Genomic DNA, 19,691 nt, shown 5'->3' on the forward strand with positions numbered 1-19,691 from the left:
CGCAACTTTACAGGAGAGCGGTTTAAAGATACAAAAGCTTGGTGTAAGTCGACCTTTTGAATGTTTTGGACCAAATTTGGGATGTCAATTGTAAATTATAAATAATTTTGTTTTGCATTACAGGATATCTAATATTTTCTGTGGTTAATCAGAAAATGCAGTTACAACATTATAGTGCGGAAAAAATTTTGTTCAAAATATTGTATAAACCACATACAATAGTTTACGGCGGAACCTCTTACATGCATTTAGTTGTATGTGATACTTATCATAATTTACGTCGTCATGGTTTTGGTGAAATATATTGTATATGTTAGATACAATCCTTCACCCAGGATTTTTTGCATATTTGAAATCATAATTCGGTAGTAACAATAATTAAAAGTTATTGTATGGGTCGTTAGATAGGTAGGTTGGAAAAAATACTCTATATAAAATTGCTTTTATTGTCATTTAATAAAACATTACATACATTTAAGACTTTCATGACATGATAAAAATTAAACATACAGAAAAAAACAGAGAAGAAATAATTTCAATCAAAAATCCAATTCAAGAAAGTATGTAAATATTGAAATAAAATTAAAAGCAAAAAAAAAAAATACAATCACTTTAAACCAACGTTTTTGGTTAAATAATATATCAAATATCAAAGGAAAATCAGACAAGAGAATAACAATGGGTGATTAAGTGGAAGGGTGCACTTCAGGTTAAAATATAAGTGAAACTGAAAAAGAAATCATTCTGCAACTATTTGGAATTAATTTTCAATTATATGATGCGAAAAAAGAAGCATGCACAATTTAAAACATACAACCGAAAAGAGATTTTTTACACTGACATATTAATTATTAAGCTGATTCCTTAGAAACTGCTGGTGGAATTTCAGTGGTAGGTATTAACAGGTATAAAATTACTGAAAAACTCAAGATAACGCTCAGGAATGATTCCATTGCTGCACATATGCAGTAAATCATCTGTTTAAGCTTTTGGAATTGGCAATATTTGTGAATAAAGAACCTTTACCGAAAATGAAGTTTCTCGTTGAGTGTGCTATGTGTTACTTTTCACGACCATGGTCGAGTAGACAGTGCTGGACAAGTCGCACTTGTAATTAATCTTAAACGGATCATTGTGATTTATATTAATTTGTATTAGTCCATATATGATAATTTAATAGAGCTCTGAAATCAAACATGCTATGTGATTGATTTCTACCACATCCTCAGGTTTTCCTTCTTGTTTTTTCCATCCAACTAAACAGTACCATTCTGGAGGTGCAAAAATTTGTTTGTTTGTCGAATATCTTTCAATCAGGGCTTGAACGCAGTCCTCTTCATTTTGCATACGTCCCCTTTCCAAAAATGTGTGCTTTACATTAACATTGTATTTATGGACCAAATACAGTCATGTTAAAGTCATAAACAATGCGATTTCTGTTCTGGCCTATATTGTTAGAGCAAAACCTGAATTCTTTTGCTTATAGACCACAATAAGTAAGCAACTTGAGTCCTCATTTGCACCTCGTTTGCCTTCAGCTTCCTGCTATATGTATCATGTAGCTACCTTTTGTGTAAATTGAAAAACTGTGAAATTTCAAACTGATAATTTACGTTTATAATAAAATGTACTTACTCAAATTTCTGTGAAGGGCATTCAAAATTTTTTGGAAGTCAAAATTCGCAGATACAATTTTGCCGTGTAATGATTGAACATCATGTTTATCAAATAATCTTAACTGACGACCAAGGTTCTTGCCATAAACTGGGAGTTGCTCGTGGATGCTACTCGGACTTATAAGTTTTTGAAAATGTGACATTGGTCACACTGGTCCTTTTTAGGGACATAGTGACACAACACATTTTAAAATTTTCATTGATTATAAATAATAATTGATACTGCCTTTCTGTTTGAGCTTTATGTGTGTATATTATGGGTTCATACCATTCATTATATAGTTTAAATAAATGAATAAAATCCAGGTCGCTATCTAAGTAAAGTTTGCTTGATCGCTGTCGAACATAATCTGATTCGACCGGTTGGATGGACTTAACATGGTCGGAAACACTGGTATTCATATCATCAGTTAATACAACATTGCAATTTTTGTGTCGACTTCGTTGATCAGGTGTTAAAACGGCAGTTTCATTATCCACCTTGTCCAAAGCTGTGAATACGAATTGGTCACAAATAGAGAATGTAGCTAGAAACTTTTTTTGCAGACCTTAACCAGCTCCATGTTATTTTCATTTTGATATTTCGTCAGATGATATTTGATGGTAAAATTTCGCCACGACTGAGTTTCAGTAAAAACTCTGCGTTGCTTTTCATTTATCGCTAATTTTGCAACATATTACCACTTTTATTTCGATCACCCGAAACCTTAGCCATTATAATTGAGGTTTTAAAAAAAATTGATTATATAGCATTATAAATCTCATAGTTTGTGATAACAGTACCTCTTGAGGTGATTTTTCACAAAACTAGCTCTATATTTTATAATATATATCCAATTACTTTTACTGTTAATCTTTTCGAGAGAATGTAGTCTGTTTGTATCAGCAACGCTGGCACTAGTCTCATCATCATCACAAATAATGTCTAAAAGTTCCATTATCATATTTTAATCAGCACTTGAAGGCAGTGATGACTCTGTAAAAAGCAAAACAACTAAATAAAAATGAATTTATAAAAGTTATCACGCGTATAATGTTGCAACTAAAATTGTATGTCGCCGTATAATACTACATACAATATATTTTACTAAAATAAGCACGACGTAAATTATTATAAGTGATAGATACAATATTTTCTTTCAGTTTTTTCCGACGTAAAATATGGTAAATATTACATACAATAATAGTTACACGCAAAGAAACGACGTAGACAATGGTAAGTATAACTTACGATACTTTTTGTTGTCGTTCGAGAAAAAGATTACAAATAATAACTTACCTTGAATCCTAAAGTCACAGTTTCCCTGGGTAGAATTTATTTCATCCATTGTTGTTTTACTATTATTACCGTTTCCATAATATTATACGCTGTACTATTAATTGTCCCATCTGGCCTAATCACACATTTTTGTGCACGCATAGATTTTCTATCAATTTTTGTATTCTTGACATTAAAGTCCTGTAGGGGCGGATATATTGCGTAATATTTGTTGACATTGTCTAGATCTCTTCATTATGGTATTTAATATTTACCAAACCATACAAAAATACAATATAACCGAAAGTTCACAGTGGTAGCGGTGTGTCACCTCCCGTCCGAAGTGAAGTATTGTAATTAGCACTAACAATACACCCGCGCGGCAAGATCTCCGCGCGTTTCCCGCTATTGCTAAATTGCTAAATACGTTACCATACTTCACGTCGGAAAAATTTCAAGAAATTTGAGATACAATAATATGCAATGCTTGAAAATCGCACTTATAATACGAATTATGAAATTCTGTAAATGGCATCATATGTAATACATACTATGGATACGAGAAATGAAAAAAAGTGAAAAACGTCATTTTGTTAGTTACAATATTATACGTAGGAGGTGTCGATATGTAGCATACCTAAACTATTATGGTTTAGTTTAGGCAGGGTTTGATTAAATTTTAAAAACTAACCAGCACAATTTGCAAATTGTATCATTTGTTCAATGAAAATAAATACCGAAGTATGACTCACAAAAGTTAGTGTGCGTTACTTATGTCGAATCTTAACAACTAACCTCCACCCTTCGTCACTGAGAAGAAGATTCATAATGTATATAATTTAAAATACCTACCTCATGTACGGGCCTGTCACCTGAATACGAGCATCTAGGTTTAGATTCTTCATCACAGAATGGGTGGACTGTGTCTTCAAAAAATTCGACCTTGACGTCAACCAGCTGAAGGTTAGGCTCAGATTTTATATCAATGACGCCCCTTGCAGGATGCTGAAAGAAACATTATAAGTAGTAATACCAAATACAACCCCTTGCAAAGAGACGTCTCCAGTTCCATATCAGAAACCTAATCTAAAATCACAACATGCGACCCCGCTAATTTACAAGCTTTGCCATACAAATAAATTCTTTGCAAATATCATCACAAAAAGCATTTCACATGAGGCGCATTTTGAGTGAGCGACAAAAAACTACCTGCTAACAAGGTCGAGCCGCCCCAGCCCCGAGTACTCGTCTGCAGTTTATATTTTTGTCTATATAAGGATGTATCCAAAATTTTATTTTGTCTCCTGTATCTGTAATAGTGGTATAGAACCAAAGCTTCGTCATCACTTGACCCGCTCGAAGACATTATTTATTAAATATTCGATGGACAGGATAATAAACTAAAGAGAGTGATGTATTCTAGTAATTGCGTCAGCGTGCGTGTTGTCGGATTTTTGGTACGATTTGCAACACCGGCATCGTGTACAAAACAGCTGATGGCCTAGTTTGAGGTTATGGTAAGTCTGTATCATTCAACGTGAATCAAACAAACGAAATTGAACCGTTTGGTCTGTGACCGTTTGGTAAATGTCCACGGAAACGCTTTTCTGACGACTAATTAGTGTTGCCAGTACTTAAAAATAATTCATAACATATTAAATCTCTAAAACAGAAACATATTTATTGAAACGTCATCTTGTTATGAAATTCTAACCTGCTATCGTTGACTACAATAATACAAATTCGTATTCATTCATTTTAAATGTACAAAATAATATAAAGAATGCTTCGTGAATAGGTAGCCATTTCGTTAATTTATAAGATTTATAGGTATGACAAGTTTTTAAAAATTACTTTTGATAAGAGCTTTTTATAATTGACCACTTGTTCATGTCGACAGTATGATTTTGTGACTTAGACGACAATCGAACATATTAAATTGATAAAATTCGTTAGGTAGGTAATATAAAGATCATTCCGGGTTGATTTAACACAGATTGTAGTTTAGAATCTCCGTTACAAAATAAAATGAAAATAAATTCTGGTTCTGACATAATAATTATAGTAATGATATTAAATCGAACTCTTTGCATAGAAAATATGGTTGGATATTGAGATAATAAGACCAAAAGCGGCCTCTTGTTCGCGTATGGTTACTTATGAATAGTAGGTATTGATTATTAATCTATAATATACATAATTCAAGTAAACTTATATGGTATAAATGTCTAACATATTAATATGAACACCTCACGATATATAAATGCCGAATAATGCTTATCAACACTTTGACAGATTGCCATTAGTCTATGGATCGTCCGAATCGGTTTGACGTTTCATGTCAAACCATTTCTGATGGTCCGAGAATGGTTTGATTTTCAATGATACACTGAACCAAACGTCAAATCTCAAACCATTTCCGGTCAACTTTCTACTCATACAATTTGTATGTATATGGTCTATGGTTTAATTTGATTTGTTTCGTTCAGGTTGAAAGAAACGAACCTATTAGAGTTTCAGTAGCGCTGTGTACGAAGCACCAGTCACAGGCCAGTTTATGAGTTCCATCACAAGCCAGTTTGCAGGATTTCAGTTGCTGCGTCGGCGGAGGGCCTTACATCCGTTCACAAATTGATTGCGCATTTGCCAACATTATAAATTAATACACTCGACGTAATAAACAAGGTATACAATTATTCTACTTACTTCTTTTGGGGGTATACTATTCCTGTTGTCCTCGATATTTTCGTGTTTGACTGACACGTCAAATCGATCCTTGCTCTTGAAGTGATTTACGGCAATCCATTGGTATGCACCATTGCCGATTACCCCCACCGTTTCGTCAGGCACTATTTCATCCTTAATTTCATTTTTCATTTCCATTTTATACGGTATTGATGTCAAAATCTGTCGGCTTTACGACCTCAAGCGTCATATTTGATCGGCTACTAAAATGGCTTCTACCATAGACATTTTAAGAGTTCTACAGTGTTCACATCTTTTTGTCATCGAATAGTAAGCGGTCGAAATTATAGTATTCATTCCTCAAAAATTATCGTACGCGTTGTGATCTTCTGTAGAAAATATACAGGTTCTTTGTTTCTCAACAAAAAATAACAGAGAATTTGAGATCTCAATTTTTTACCAGCGAATTCAACAAATTTCATTTGAAATTACAGTCAAGTGTTATTTCTTATCTTTTTCGAATAACTTTTATTCTCGGCTTGCCAAAATATTTCCTATTACGAAATTACTTATGGTACTTTCAACTTATATAATAATTATAGAAACGTCGAAAGTTGGTAGGTACTTTTAGCATATTTTTTTAATATTGGAATTAAATCTTTAAGATAAAAATACAATTTTACCGATATTCTAAATATTCTAAATTACAGTACCTAGGTATTTAGTGCTTACTACCTACCTATAGCTTTTATTTTACCTATAGCGTATATAACATACGTAATAATTATCCCTTTATAGGGCAAGACCTTTTATTGTTCATGTTTAATGAAAACTTGATCAAATTCAATTAATATTGGTCTATTGAGGTAGGATAAAATATTTAAAAAATCTTTATTTCTTGGAATGGGTCCCAAAGGCCACATATTGCTTAAGAAAAGAGTGAAATACCTATATTATGATTGCACGGTGGCAAATATATTGACCAATTCATTTTATTTTTCAAATAAATATTACATTAGGTATAATAATATAAAACTGTTTTTTTTTTCAATTTTTAAAAAAGAAATAAATACATAATATTATAAAATATAAATCATTTTGGATGAAAATAAGTAAGTATATAAAATGACATTTTTGTTTGAATTGGTATTTATATTTGCCACTAACCTATAAAGGGTTTTAAAGTACTTACATACGGTTATAATTTCAGCAAATTTTGTGATTGCTGTCAGCTGTATGCTTATCAATATTCCTGGTGTTAACTAAGCTACCTATTCTAAACCAATATTTTTTTATCCATGAATGGAAACTTGATTATGTTGCACATATTATTTTTTGCCAATCCAAAACATTCGTTTTTTATTACACCTACCATTCCAGTTTGGCATCAAACTGGAATAAAATATTTTGTAATAACAAAAATAACATAAACTTGATAATAATAAAAATAGTATAAGTAGGTATGTATGTATTGACTAATATACTTTCAGCTATCTCTTGCGGCCGGGAAGTATAAGTCAGCGGTAGGTGGCGAGCCTTTTTATTTTAGCGCGCCAACATTTCTCCTGTATTTTTTTTCTCAACTGTCAAAATTTTTTTAGAGAATATGGGATCAAAATCTCGAAAAAGGAAAAAAGTTCTTGATTTCAAATTTGTCGGTAAGCGTTTTTGGACGGAAAAGGTAGATAAATCTAGGATTAGATTTAGGTCTAGGATTTCTCAAATTGTTCGTTATTGCACTCCAGCATTAACAGATAAGAAATGCACGTTTAAATCTGCATACTTAAAAAAAAACGCTAAAATGTGACTTCCGTACTTTGAGCGCTAAGGTACACATATTATTTTCAACACATGTAACGCGGACTGACAGTCCTACAAACTTGTCTAATGAACGGTCAAAAATGGAGCTACGAACTACCATATGGACGCCGCTTAGAAACCGTCATTCGAATATCAGATTCTTTGCAGTTGCGAGTTGGGTAGTTCTCGATAGTGGTTTCCCTATCCATTATTTAGATAAGTTTGTAGGTCTGTTCTGAGAATTCGGTGACATAAAGATGGCAGCAATGCGCAGCGAGCCAGTCATGATCGCAGCGGGCAGCGTTTGTGCTAGAACACAGTGCTCGAGCTGGCGACGTACTCAACTCAAAACCATAACCGTGTGAAATGTTCTTAATGTCTTTTTTTAAGCATTCAGTGTCCTCGGTTTCAGTTGTGGAGATTTTGAAACTGAGAGTTTCCGGTCTCGTCGTCAGCGAGCCGCCATTGAAATACATTAGCTAGATACTGGAGTTTCAGTCTCGTCTTTTTTGTGTATTCACGCGGGAGGAGGGCCTTATACGATTGAGTTTCACGCGACGCTGCCTCCGCGTTCACTCTGGCCAAGCACTTGCGAATGTACAAATCGATATACACACCTATGGGTCTATTCTATGCTTATCGACCGCTAAAGTGATAAAGTGAAAAATATTATCAAACTTAGGGTAGGTTTGTATCAAAATATTAGCACTTATTGTAACAATTACACGAAGCCGGTTTTTATTGTTGCAATAAGTGCTATATTTTAACAGCACCTATCTTGCTGCTGTTAAAATATCGCACTTATAGCAACAATAAAAACCGGCTTCGTGCAATTGTTACAATAAGTGCTAATATTTTGATACAAACCTACCCTAAGTTTGATACTATTTATCAATTTAGTGTTCGATAAGTATAGAATAGACCCACTAGAGTTATTTATGTGAAGTGTAACAAAACGTGAGCGAGCATGTTTATTTGTACGACATTTTCCACGAATTATATAAACATGTGATGAAAAAGGCGGAAATCTGGAAAAAATGAATATTACAAATACCAAAGTACCGTTTTTATTTCTTTATACTTCACAAATTATTCCAAGTAGGTATATTTTTTTATATAGGTACTTAAATAAGTTATATCATATTCCTATATTGTAGTGACATTGCTTTATTTACAAAGTGTAAGTAGAGTTATGCTTTATAACTTTGCACTTTTTGTAAAGAAAAATAATTATAGAATATAATATTACCTATATCATTTTCATCCTAGAGCCGGTGTGCAAAGTTATGAAGTGGTAACTCTACTTACTCACAATTTTATTTTCAAATTGCTAATCTATTTATTTAAGTCAGAAATAGTTTCAAAGTACCTATGGCAGTAGGTAGGCAGAATGTTTCGTAGTTATCTACTGTTGAAATAACCATCAAACTTTTCACGGACTCGAATTGGACATAGTTATGCAGAAAGTAGCCAGTCCACAAAAAATAACAAAATGAATTGATATAGATCAGATGCGAGAAGGTTTTCTCTACTTTCTGCTGAAAATAGCCAAGCCGCAAATAAATTAGTCTTGAAATAAAATACTATTTATAATTTTACATAAATTTTTAATATCATGTTGTTGCTAAAGTGCCATTATCTCAGCTCGACATTATTGTGGACTGGCTACATTCTGCATAGCTACGTTCAATTATAGTACAATACTATAACTTTGATTTCGCGAAAAATGTAAAATACTATAATTTTACGCCAAATATACCAAAATACTATAATTTTAAAGGATTCAAGACGAAAAATGTTCTGTTGTGAGCCTTCGATTGGTCAAACATATTGCTGGCAATGCATTACCTAATTGGATCTATGCTTCTTCACTTTCATCGGCTGTACGTTCGCCGGCACTGTTTTTCATTAAAATGTTATTGTGTAAATAGCAAGCTGTCTTTACTATACAATCTGCAGTCTCAACATCTGTTTCTATAACTCTCAAGAATACACACCATTTCATCAGTACCTACATGACGTGCTCGTCTAAGCTGTGCATTGAATTTTTTTCTGGCACCGATAATTATTTCAATTTTTGGGTACGACCTTAAGCCTCGATGATATTGAGATACTTTACATGTTGCTCGTTGGCGAATTTAAAAGCGGGCGAGTCAGCTAGTGCGATTGTGATAATTACACACAAAACTTCCCACTCGCTCGGAAGCCAGAACCTAGCGACTATTTTGACAGGACGTAGTTTGTTTTTTTACTGGGTGGTCGCCACTATCGCTCTATTGCACAGAATATCTGCCCACACGCCAGCGTGTAGCGTATAAAATATACCGGCTTTCAAGTTCTCTTGGTAGATTGTTTACAATCTGCTTGTTCGATGATGATTTGGGTGAGTTTACAAGCAGATTGTAAATTCGCCAACACGCAGCTTGTAAAGTAACTCAATGTCATCGACCCATTATTGGATAAGTTTGAAGGACAAAGCCTTCATACCCTACGAAAACATGAGGGACAAGGGTTCGCGGTATAGCACTGCCACTGTAATGTCCATAATTTCCCATATCAACTACGACCATAAAGTTGTAGTGTGGGTCAACTATCGTTAGAGGTTTACCTCCTATTAGGGCACTTTAGTTTGACGTGAAACCCCCAAAGTTCTGAAAATCCTTCCTTAGCTTTCTTCCACACCTGTTTCGTGGGAAAGGGCAAATAATTTGAATGCAAAACATTCCAAATTTCTTGACGGACATGTTTTACAATTTTCAAGTGTCGCATTTTAAACTTAAAATTTTAAACGTAATGTTTAAATTAGTTTGGATTAAAACTTTATATATCAAAAAATCGAATATAGTAAAAACAAATTTGGATAATATTTCAGGCATACTAATTAATAATATTACTACATATAGAACTAAGGCGATGCCTTTACCTACCAGTACTTAGCGGGAAAATACGAAGCTTGCAATATGAGATAGTCTTCGATAATTTACAATTCCAACTGTATTCATTTATAAATATAATATATCTGGAAACATTAAAAAGAAAATTATTTTTTATTTAACTTACAATTATTGTAAAAAAAAATGTTATATATGAATATGTCACAGGACTCCATATTATTATTACGTTACATTTTATGATATGACATTTATTATTAAAATTTAGTTTATTAAGTTTTCTATGCTGAACATAGAAATTTTGACTTTTGAAAATACACCTCGCATTGACGAAGTTTTTTGACGAGAGTGTGTTATTTTATGTATTTTAAGACTGCGAATTAACTGAATTTTTATAAACCACGTCACTTTAATGTGGTATTTCACCAGTATTTGTCATTTTATGACTTTTGAGGTGGTAATGAATTAGCAGAATTAATGAAAATCACATCGCATTGTTGTGCTTTTTCACCAGTATGTGTCACTTTATGTATTTTGAATGAACCAATATGCTTAAATTTTTTTAAACACACGTCGCATTGATGTGGTTTTTCACTAGTATGTGTGTTTTTATGTCTTCTAAGATGACTAATTTCTAGAAATTTTCTAAAACAGACGTCGCATTGATGTGGCTTTTCACCAGTATGTGTCTTTTTATGTTTTTTAAGATTACTAATTTCCAGAAAGTTTTTAAAACACACATCGCATTGATGTGGTTTTTCACCAGTGTGTATCTTTTTATGTGATTTGAGATGAGTAATTCTAATAAATGTTTTAAAACATACATCGCACTGATGTGGTTTTTCACCAGTATGTGTCATTATATGATTTTTGAGAGAATTAATTTGCTGAAATCTTTTAAAACACACGTCGCACTGATATGGTTCTTCACCAGTATGTGTCGTTTTATGTGCTTTGAGGCTACCAATTCGCAGAAAATTTTGAAAACACACATCGCATTGATGTGGTTTTTCACCAATATGTGTCATTTTATGACTTTTAAGATGATGAAGTAGCAGAAATTTTTTTAAACACACATCGCATTGATGTCGCTTTTCACCAGAATGTATCATTTTATGTGTATTGAGATTACTGATATGCAGAAATTTTTTAAAACACACATCGCATTGATTTGAGTTTTCACCAATATGTGTCTTTTTATGTGTTTTGAGATTATCAATATGCAGAAATTTTTCAAAACACACATCGCACTGATGTGGGTTTTCATTATTCTCGTGCCTACCACGCTGCGAGATTTTATATGAGCTGACATTGCATTCATATAGTATTTCACCAGTATGAGTCTTATGCTGAGACCTCATGCATGAAATTGAGTGACTATTTAGATGATTTACAGATGCAAACACTCCACAACAAACATTGCAAATAAAGTTACGTGGAAAATATGTAACTCTTCTCAACTTAATTTGAACCTCTTTTGGCAAGTATAATGATTGATATTCTTGTTTGACATTCTGCTTATCGATAATTATTTGCGAATGCTGTGCCATACTATTGTTTTTATTAGTTGCATGTGTTATTTTGTTGTTGGCCAAATTATTGTCATATGTATCTTTTCTAACGTTGTCCAGTGGTTTACTTTGATGTACTGCGAAGCATTGCTGGGTAGAAATCTACAAAAAGAATAGGGTTCTTATATTCAATTTAATACCGAATATGAAAATAAAAAAAAATATGATTGTTTTGACAGTTAATTATTATAAATAAGGAGCAATTGGCATGTATAATTATACCTACGTTTTTTGCTGAATGTTCCAGTAACTGTAATATAACAATACTGCTAGAAAATAGTCTATTAAAACTATATTTACATTATATTAGTATAGAATCTAGGTTGATATAGTCTCATCATCACAATCATACAATGTCATCGAAATAATGATAAAATATCGCTACAATAAAATTTTAAGATTCTTCTTAATTTTTGTGCCTTGAATGCAATGACATTAATACGAACAAAGCATCTGGCAAAAAATGACACTCACTTTTTGTCGGGTCTGCCGAACGGCATAATTTGTTCTAACGCCATTACAATAAAGGTGATATTGTTATAAATTCCCCATGCTTTTTGTCGGGTCTGCCGAATGGCATAATTCATATTTTAAAATCAATATCGTTTGCTCAAATGAACATTGACACTAGAAACACTGTTCTAACGCCGTTAAAATAAAGGTGATATTGCTATAAATTCCCGATGCGTGATATCGCATTATACATGTGCGAATGTCGCTATGCGCATATTTACTTGCTAGCTACTGTACCGAGTGAGTTGTCCATTAATAATGTCATTGGTTGAATGCTATTCCACCACCTTTTGACAATAAAATTACAGCTATTATCAATTAATATGGCATAAACTAAACGTATATGAGTTTATTGGATAAGCAAAATAACGAATGTAAAAAATGATACGTAATATAATGGTCAAGTTAAAATATATAGATAAGAATAAAGTCATATTATCATATCACTATGGAAAAAGTATCGGAGAACTGGTTATATCAGTGGCGAAGGATGGAGGTAGGCTATTGATCCAACATAAATAGTGCACACTAAAGTGTGTCAGTCAAATGTATTTGTTTTCGTTGAATTAAGACAACAATGTGTAGATAGTGTTTGTTAGTTTTTAAAATACTATTAACTATGCCCAATCTAAGCCACTGCATCATACAGAATTTAAGATATTCAATAGATAGAAGAATAATTTTCGTATACATATTATGGTTTGGTTCAGGCAGGGCTTAAGGAGTTTTAACAGTATCTGTAATATGTATTGCTCATTTAACGAAAACAAAAAAGTATGATTGAAAAAGTGTTCACTATTATTGTCGGATCGCCCATATCATACGATGTTATGATATGTTATATATTACGCCCATATGTTACGATGCACACGACGACATTACTGGTAAGTTTAGGTGGGGGTTAATTAAATTTTAAAAACTATACCAGCACAATTTGCAAATTTTATTCTTTGTTCAATGAAAACAAATAAGTATGACTGACAAAAGTTAAAGTGCACTATTTATGTAGAATCCTAATAGTCCACCCTTTGCCACAGAAAAGAAGATACATAATGTATAGAATTTAAAGTACCTACCTCATGTACTGGCCTATCTTCTGAATATGAGCATCCAGGAATAGTATCTTCGTCAGAGGTATGGTGCACTGTGTCTTCAACGAACTCGACCTTGACGTCAACCAGCTGAAACTTAGGCTCAGATTTTATATCAATGATGCCCCTTGCAGGATGCTGAAAGAAACATCATCAATAGGTAGGCACTATGCAATCCGATGATAAATGCCGGAGTTCAAATGTAAATATAATACCTACAGTCATTTGATTATCTAGCTTTCATGCTGCTGTCCATGCTTTCGTATACCGACTAAAGACATATCTACTTACATAAATGTGTTAAGGTGAAGCCTTTACTGAGCCGTTTTTAAAGAGGCACCTAGCGGGAAAATACGAAGCTTTCAATTTGAGATTTTTTTTTGATAATTTACAATTTCAACTGTATTGTAAATAACATTAAATTTTAATGTTTTCAGATACATATTTATTAATTAATACAGTTGAAATTGTAAATTATCAAAAAAAAATCGCAATTTGCAAGCTTCGTATTTTCCCGCTAGGTGCCTCTTTAAAAACGGCTCAGTAGTATCAAAAGTAGAACTGTCGCAAATATATCGAAAATTAACTAAGTATGCCAAATTATTCCTCTGACCATAATGTACGACTAGCAATATAATATTCAAATCAAAATCATATTTATGTCGTATAAAATTGTGATGGAAAATAGGGCTTGGTATCAGAATTATAACTGTTCAATACTTTGGAAACAAAAGTAGAACTGTTGAATTTGAATTGAATTTTTAATTTCTAAATGTAGAAACATATTTCATGTTATTATAATACTAAATTACCCAACCAAACGTTTTTCGTCATTTTCTAGAGATAGGTATTTCTTTTAAATTTGCTCTCCGTTGAATTAGTTGGCCATTTTAATTTCTCAATTTTTACAAACTGAATATTTATTTATAAACTATTTTGTAAATAATTCACGGTTTGAAGAAGTCTGACCGCATAGAATCGCAAATAGGTTTATGTTTACTGTATTGCACAACACACACAAGAACCATTTTATGGTTGAGTTTTTAAGTGGACTGTAATTATTTTTAGGGAAGATGAGGAGGTCGGATCTGGGGGTGGGGGCGATAGAACAGAATGCTAGACACCGACCTTTGTGATGATTTTTGATGGCTCCGTGGTCTGGTTTCAACTTTCGCTCGTGCGGTGTTGTTGTTTTGGGTCACCTGGTTCGTACACTCACGCACTTTGTGTCACAGTTGAGGGTGTATGAATGATGATGATAGATTCTGAATGAGTCTGTATCTATTGAGTCAATCACTTAAGCGACGGAAAGCTATTAGAAGCCCGCTCACTTCGCTATCGAGATGCAACTGAATGTTCTTTGTATCACCGTCTCTCATGACCCGTAATTGCGTATTGATTGTCTGGTGACAATAACACTGGGGATTTGGAGGTGGGTGAGAAGATAAGGAGTGGAATGGGAATATAAATAGCCCAATCACTTATAAAGGAATAAAAAACCCGTTATCCATATTATTCTTTGCTATATTCTTTATCCTTTTAATTTTTTTTTTTTTTATTTTGATTTGTAATTGTGTTTGGATGCAATTATAATAAGTAACAGTACTTACCTCATGTACTGGCCTATCACCTGAATATGAGCATCCAGGTTTAGGATCTTCATTACAGAATGGGTGCCCTGTATCTTCAGCGAACTCGACCTTGACGTCAACCAGTTGAAGGTTAGGCTCAGATTTTATATCAATGACGCCCGGTGCACGATGCTGAAAGAAACATCATTACAGGTACTACCTACATAAATGTGTTAAGGGCTGCAAGTTTATAAAATGTATTAATATTAGGTAATGGTTTAAGCAAAGTTTAATGAATTTAAATAAAAAAACCCAAGAATACCTATAATAATAATATGTATTATAAATTTAACGAAAACAAAAAAATATGACTGAAAAGATGTACACTATGATAATTGTCGGTCGCACATAGCATACATAAACTATTATGGTTTATAATATTAACACTATCGACCGATGGTACTTGATGGAAATCTAATTTTAATTCTAATGGATTTAAATTTGGTACTATTCCATTTGAGTCGTTTTTAGCGACCCTGGTTTCGCCTTTCGGCATCATCAGGCATTGTGTACCTCACCAAAAGGCAAATAAACACTAACCACTAATACTATTAACTCTAACTTATATAACCAATCAATACAATAGAGTAGGTAAAAACTCCATTACCTAAGTCAAGGGTCAAAAATAAAATAACATCAAATTATGAATAGTTGAAGTGTTGATAAATCGTCAAAACCCAATAATAGATCATTAGTACTTATAAACAATAAAAATATTCCACTCAAGAGGTGTAAAATCGTCTATTCCAGGAACAATGGTAACGTATTGGAAATTAATGGAGTTAACTAATGAAACATTATATCTATGATTATCTCAACTTATTAATTCAACAATTAATATTTTTACAAGATATCTACTTTTACTTTTTATAATATTATTTTTTTAAATGTAACAAACCCATAAATAAACGCATCTGATATATATAAATAAAAACTAACCAACACCATCTGTAAATTGTTGTAGCTTAAAAAACAAATATTTATGACTAACAAAGTTTAATGTGCACTATTAATGTCAGATCGTAACAGCCTACCTCCACCCTTCGCCACTTATACCTATTCTAAATATATTTTTTTAGATATATTATCTATTTAATTTTATCTCCCTACAATTAGTGCAAGTGAATATCATTTTGATCTAATTTAAGCGAGGTAATCAGGCAAAAAGACGTTTCAGTGTAGTAAAAAGTGCAAAGTTATAAAATATAAAATAGGTACACTACGAGAATACTAGCAGTTTCAAATACATACGAAGCGAACTCGCAACGCATTTTATTAACGATGGGTATATTTTAATACGACAATGAGATATATTTATGTAACATCCGTAGATGAAGTTCCAAATTTGTATTTTTTATGGTTGTCCACAATATACTGTTTTTTTTGGCTTAGAACCAATGAAAGATATAAAAATGTAATAACCCAATACAACCCGAAAACTTTTAAAGGTCATTCAACAACTGGTGATAATATTATAATAAACATACTTATTTAAATCATCATCATCAACAGCCTAAATAAATCTATTGCTAAATAAGACTCCTTACACTGATAAATGCCTCCCCCATTTAACTCTTTCTGGACTTATTGTTATATATTTTTAACAGTAATAATAATAATAATATTAATAACGCCCACGATGGCCGCGCGGCTTAAGCGTTGGACTATCACGACGCGGGTCTCAGGTTCGAATCCTGGGTCTGGCAAGTACTTATATTGTTTTCAATTTGTGTGTGAGTCAGGGTATGGACCTAATAGGTTGGGCAAGTGGCTGACATCCTTTCTCGTAAAAAACAAAATCTGTTAATACAAACCTCTACTCTGTTGAGGCCCATAATGATCCTATTAAGATCGGACATGGTCGAAAAAAAATAATAATAATTAATAAATATTTGTTTATATCATCATTAACATCATCAGCGTGAAATTGTCTACTGCTGGATCAAGGCCTCGCTAATCTTAATTTCGTTAGTAATTATTAATAGCAATTATTGCGGGAACCCACCGAAGAAAATTTTTGAATATATATTGTAGTGAATTCAGTTTCGCACCTTTGACAACAATTTTCTTTCCCCAATTGAGAAATGTTGTGATACTACTTACGAAACTACCTATTTATGAATATATAAAGTGAACACAAGATGATTTATTCAGTGGGTGCATGATGGTGCCGCAGATGACCGCATGACCTTTTATAAGTTTCTTTTTAGACCAAACTTAACCTAACATTAGTGTGTGATAATGATGCATCGAAATGTATGAATATATCAACATTTAAATTAACAATTAATTATTGGATCGAAAAGCATCTCCGCAGACTGAAAAATGTATTTAATATATTTGCCTACATGGGAAAGACTGTTTCCGCCAAAAAAACTAAATGAAAATGGCTTAATATTCGTATAAATATATAATATTGTATACCTAGTTAAATTCATTCATGAGATGACCGTTATGCAAATATGCTAGTGAATCCACCAAAGCAATTAGTTTAAAATAAACTAAATTACTATTTCATCCAAACAGAGCATTTCAAAGCACACAGGAAAGTTTTCATATAATCTTTTAAGATAAAAAAATAGCAAGCTATTTGTCAAACTGTCAAGTGGAAACAAATATAAATGTACGGCGCGGTCAACGCATATAAATATTATTAGGTTTACTTCACAATTTTAATAAAATCCATCACCATGTCATTAGGATGCCAAGCTGTCTGCAAGACCTAGCGAGACAGCTGGCTATGCTAGGTACTGATAATAAAACGTTATTTTTTTAAGTTATACTTCTTTAGGCACGATTGGAAAATCAGAACAGAGTTTATTTTTGGCGTGTGACATATAACACGTAAATTATATTTTCACACGAAAAAAATCGCACTCGATTGGATTCGAGCCACGATTGTTCGGTTATCAGCCGAACGCACTACCTTTACGCCACAGTATGATAATTCAATCGTGACGATTATACAGTCAAATATTATAGTATAGAATTGTTCCGTTGCCTAGGCAGCGAATTTATTATTGTCGGCCATTTGCAATTACTTACGTAAACAAACTATTAAACGTCATATTTGCAGTTGTTACTTTAAAAATAAAAACAACGATACATAATTATATAATTTAGTAATATAAGTTAAAGTGTATAGAAATAAACCAACGGCGTTCCAATAAGCGGTATTCTTTCTTGAGTGTGTAATTTAACAAGATAATTAAGAGCTAGTCGAAGAATCCAGGTTATCACAAGTTTTGTTACGCCAAAGTAATATAACTTCTAACGCGCGTACATAAGTACACACACCGATTTTTTATGAAAAGACATGCCTACATCCGTTCATAAATTGAATGCGCATTTATCAACATAATTATAAATACTCTTGCCATAATAAATAAGGTATAATATTCTACTTACTTCTTTCAAAAGGATACTTTTGCAGTCGTCCTTGATATTTTCCTGTTTGACTGACACGTCATGACATGACATGTCAAATTGGCCATTGCTCTTGAAGTCGTTTATGTCAATCCATTGGTATTCACCGTCGCCCATTAATTCTTCCGTTTTTTCATGCAATATTTCATCGTCTATTTCGGTTTTTACTTCCATTTTATGCGGATTTTATATAAAAATCTGTGAATAACTTCACGACCGTCGTGATTGATCGGCTAATAATTATAAGGCTTGTACCATAGATATTTTAGGAGTTCGACCACAAATTCTAATTGTCTATGCTCTCTGTATGCTCCGAAATAAATAATATTTCTAGACTATTTTTACTACAATACCTAGGTACCCTATTTTAAATAATATTATTTGAATCATGAATGGAAACATGGTTAGGAATATTGTACATATTAGACAAACTAAAACTTTCGTTTTTCATACTGAAACCATTCCAGTGTGACATCAAGTAGATAGGATTGAGCGTCGCTTGCGGGCGGTAGTTACTCGAAGGGCGGCAAATCGAGGAGAATCATTTAGTATATAGAAATAGCTCCCTAAGCTGAATAGGTACTTACCTCATAACGAAGATATCATTCCTTTAAAAAAATCAACTCACTGATTGGATTTTTTTAATTACTTAACACAAACGGTTTAACAGGACTGTACTTTTTGTCGGGTTCGTAATGTCTAGTTTACTTCCGTTGCAATTCGACGTCCTTGATGACCAGAAACGACACGAGCACGGATGATACAAAATATTGTATAAAAAATTGGGCGGCATTTCGTCTAGGGACGTTACGGTAACAAGCTTGATAAACTTGAGAACATAAACTTGATTATAATAACAATAGTATTTTAGGTACCTATGTATGTATGGAAGACGTGTTTACTTTCAGCTACTTATCTCTTGTGACAGGGAAATGAAAGTATACGCCAGTTATATTATGGCAAGGCTTTTTATTTTCCCTTCCCAACATTTCCCGATAAATTCATGTTCGATTGTCTGAGGTGCTGAGCAGTTTTCCATGGGGGGAAAATGAAAACAATAGTTAGGTAGGTACCTAATAAGTTCTTGAGATTCTATCTGTCATGATGTTTTTAACCGAAAGCACATCATTTGAAGCGTCTAGTTTCAAA

General features: G+C 32.8%; 2 protein-coding genes across 3 annotated transcripts in view; both read right to left on the reverse strand.

Moving 5' to 3' along the window:
- LOC147077112 (uncharacterized) overlaps positions 1-19,691 on the reverse strand; it is a 167,106-nt gene that overhangs the window by 110,093 nt on the left and 37,322 nt on the right. The gene's annotated exons all lie outside the window — the stretch shown is intronic.
- On the reverse strand, positions 10,663-18,800 carry LOC147077118 (uncharacterized). Of its 2 annotated transcripts, XM_085941435.1 has the most exons (4): positions 18,525-18,800; positions 15,096-15,248; positions 13,471-13,623; positions 10,663-11,983 (listed from the first exon to the last, which is right to left on the reverse strand). In XM_085941435.1, the coding sequence occupies exons 1-4, from the start codon at positions 18,714-18,716 to the stop codon at positions 10,751-10,753; spliced, it is 1,731 nt and encodes a 576-aa protein (XP_085797561.1). In that variant the 5' UTR covers positions 18,717-18,800; the 3' UTR covers positions 10,663-10,750. The 2 variants fall into 2 exon arrangements, with proteins under 2 accessions (XP_085797561.1, XP_085797562.1); XM_085941436.1 differs by lacking the exon at positions 10,663-11,983 and having other exon boundaries at positions 12,299-13,623; positions 18,525-18,798.

The sequence above is a fragment of the Rhyacophila brunnea genome, unplaced genomic scaffold (genome assembly GCF_057557595.1).
Source record: "Rhyacophila brunnea isolate RB1 unplaced genomic scaffold, BYU_Rbru_1.0 scaffold_13, whole genome shotgun sequence".
Taxonomy (NCBI): domain Eukaryota; kingdom Metazoa; phylum Arthropoda; class Insecta; order Trichoptera; family Rhyacophilidae; genus Rhyacophila; species Rhyacophila brunnea.

Bases quoted from the DNA above. Each gene is read 5' to 3' on its own strand.
- LOC147077118 (XM_085941435.1), bottom strand. From the start codon at position 18,716: ATGGAAGTAAAAACCGAAATAGACGATGAAATATTGCATGAAAAAACG. The intron at 13,624-15,095 runs GTAAGTACTGTT...TGTTTCTTTCAG, and splicing joins GTGATAGGCCAGTACATGAG to CATCCTGCAAGGGGCATCAT. The intron at 11,984-13,470 runs GTAGGTACTTTA...TTCTTTTTGTAG, and splicing joins AAGATAGGCCAGTACATGAG to ATTTCTACCCAGCAATGCTT.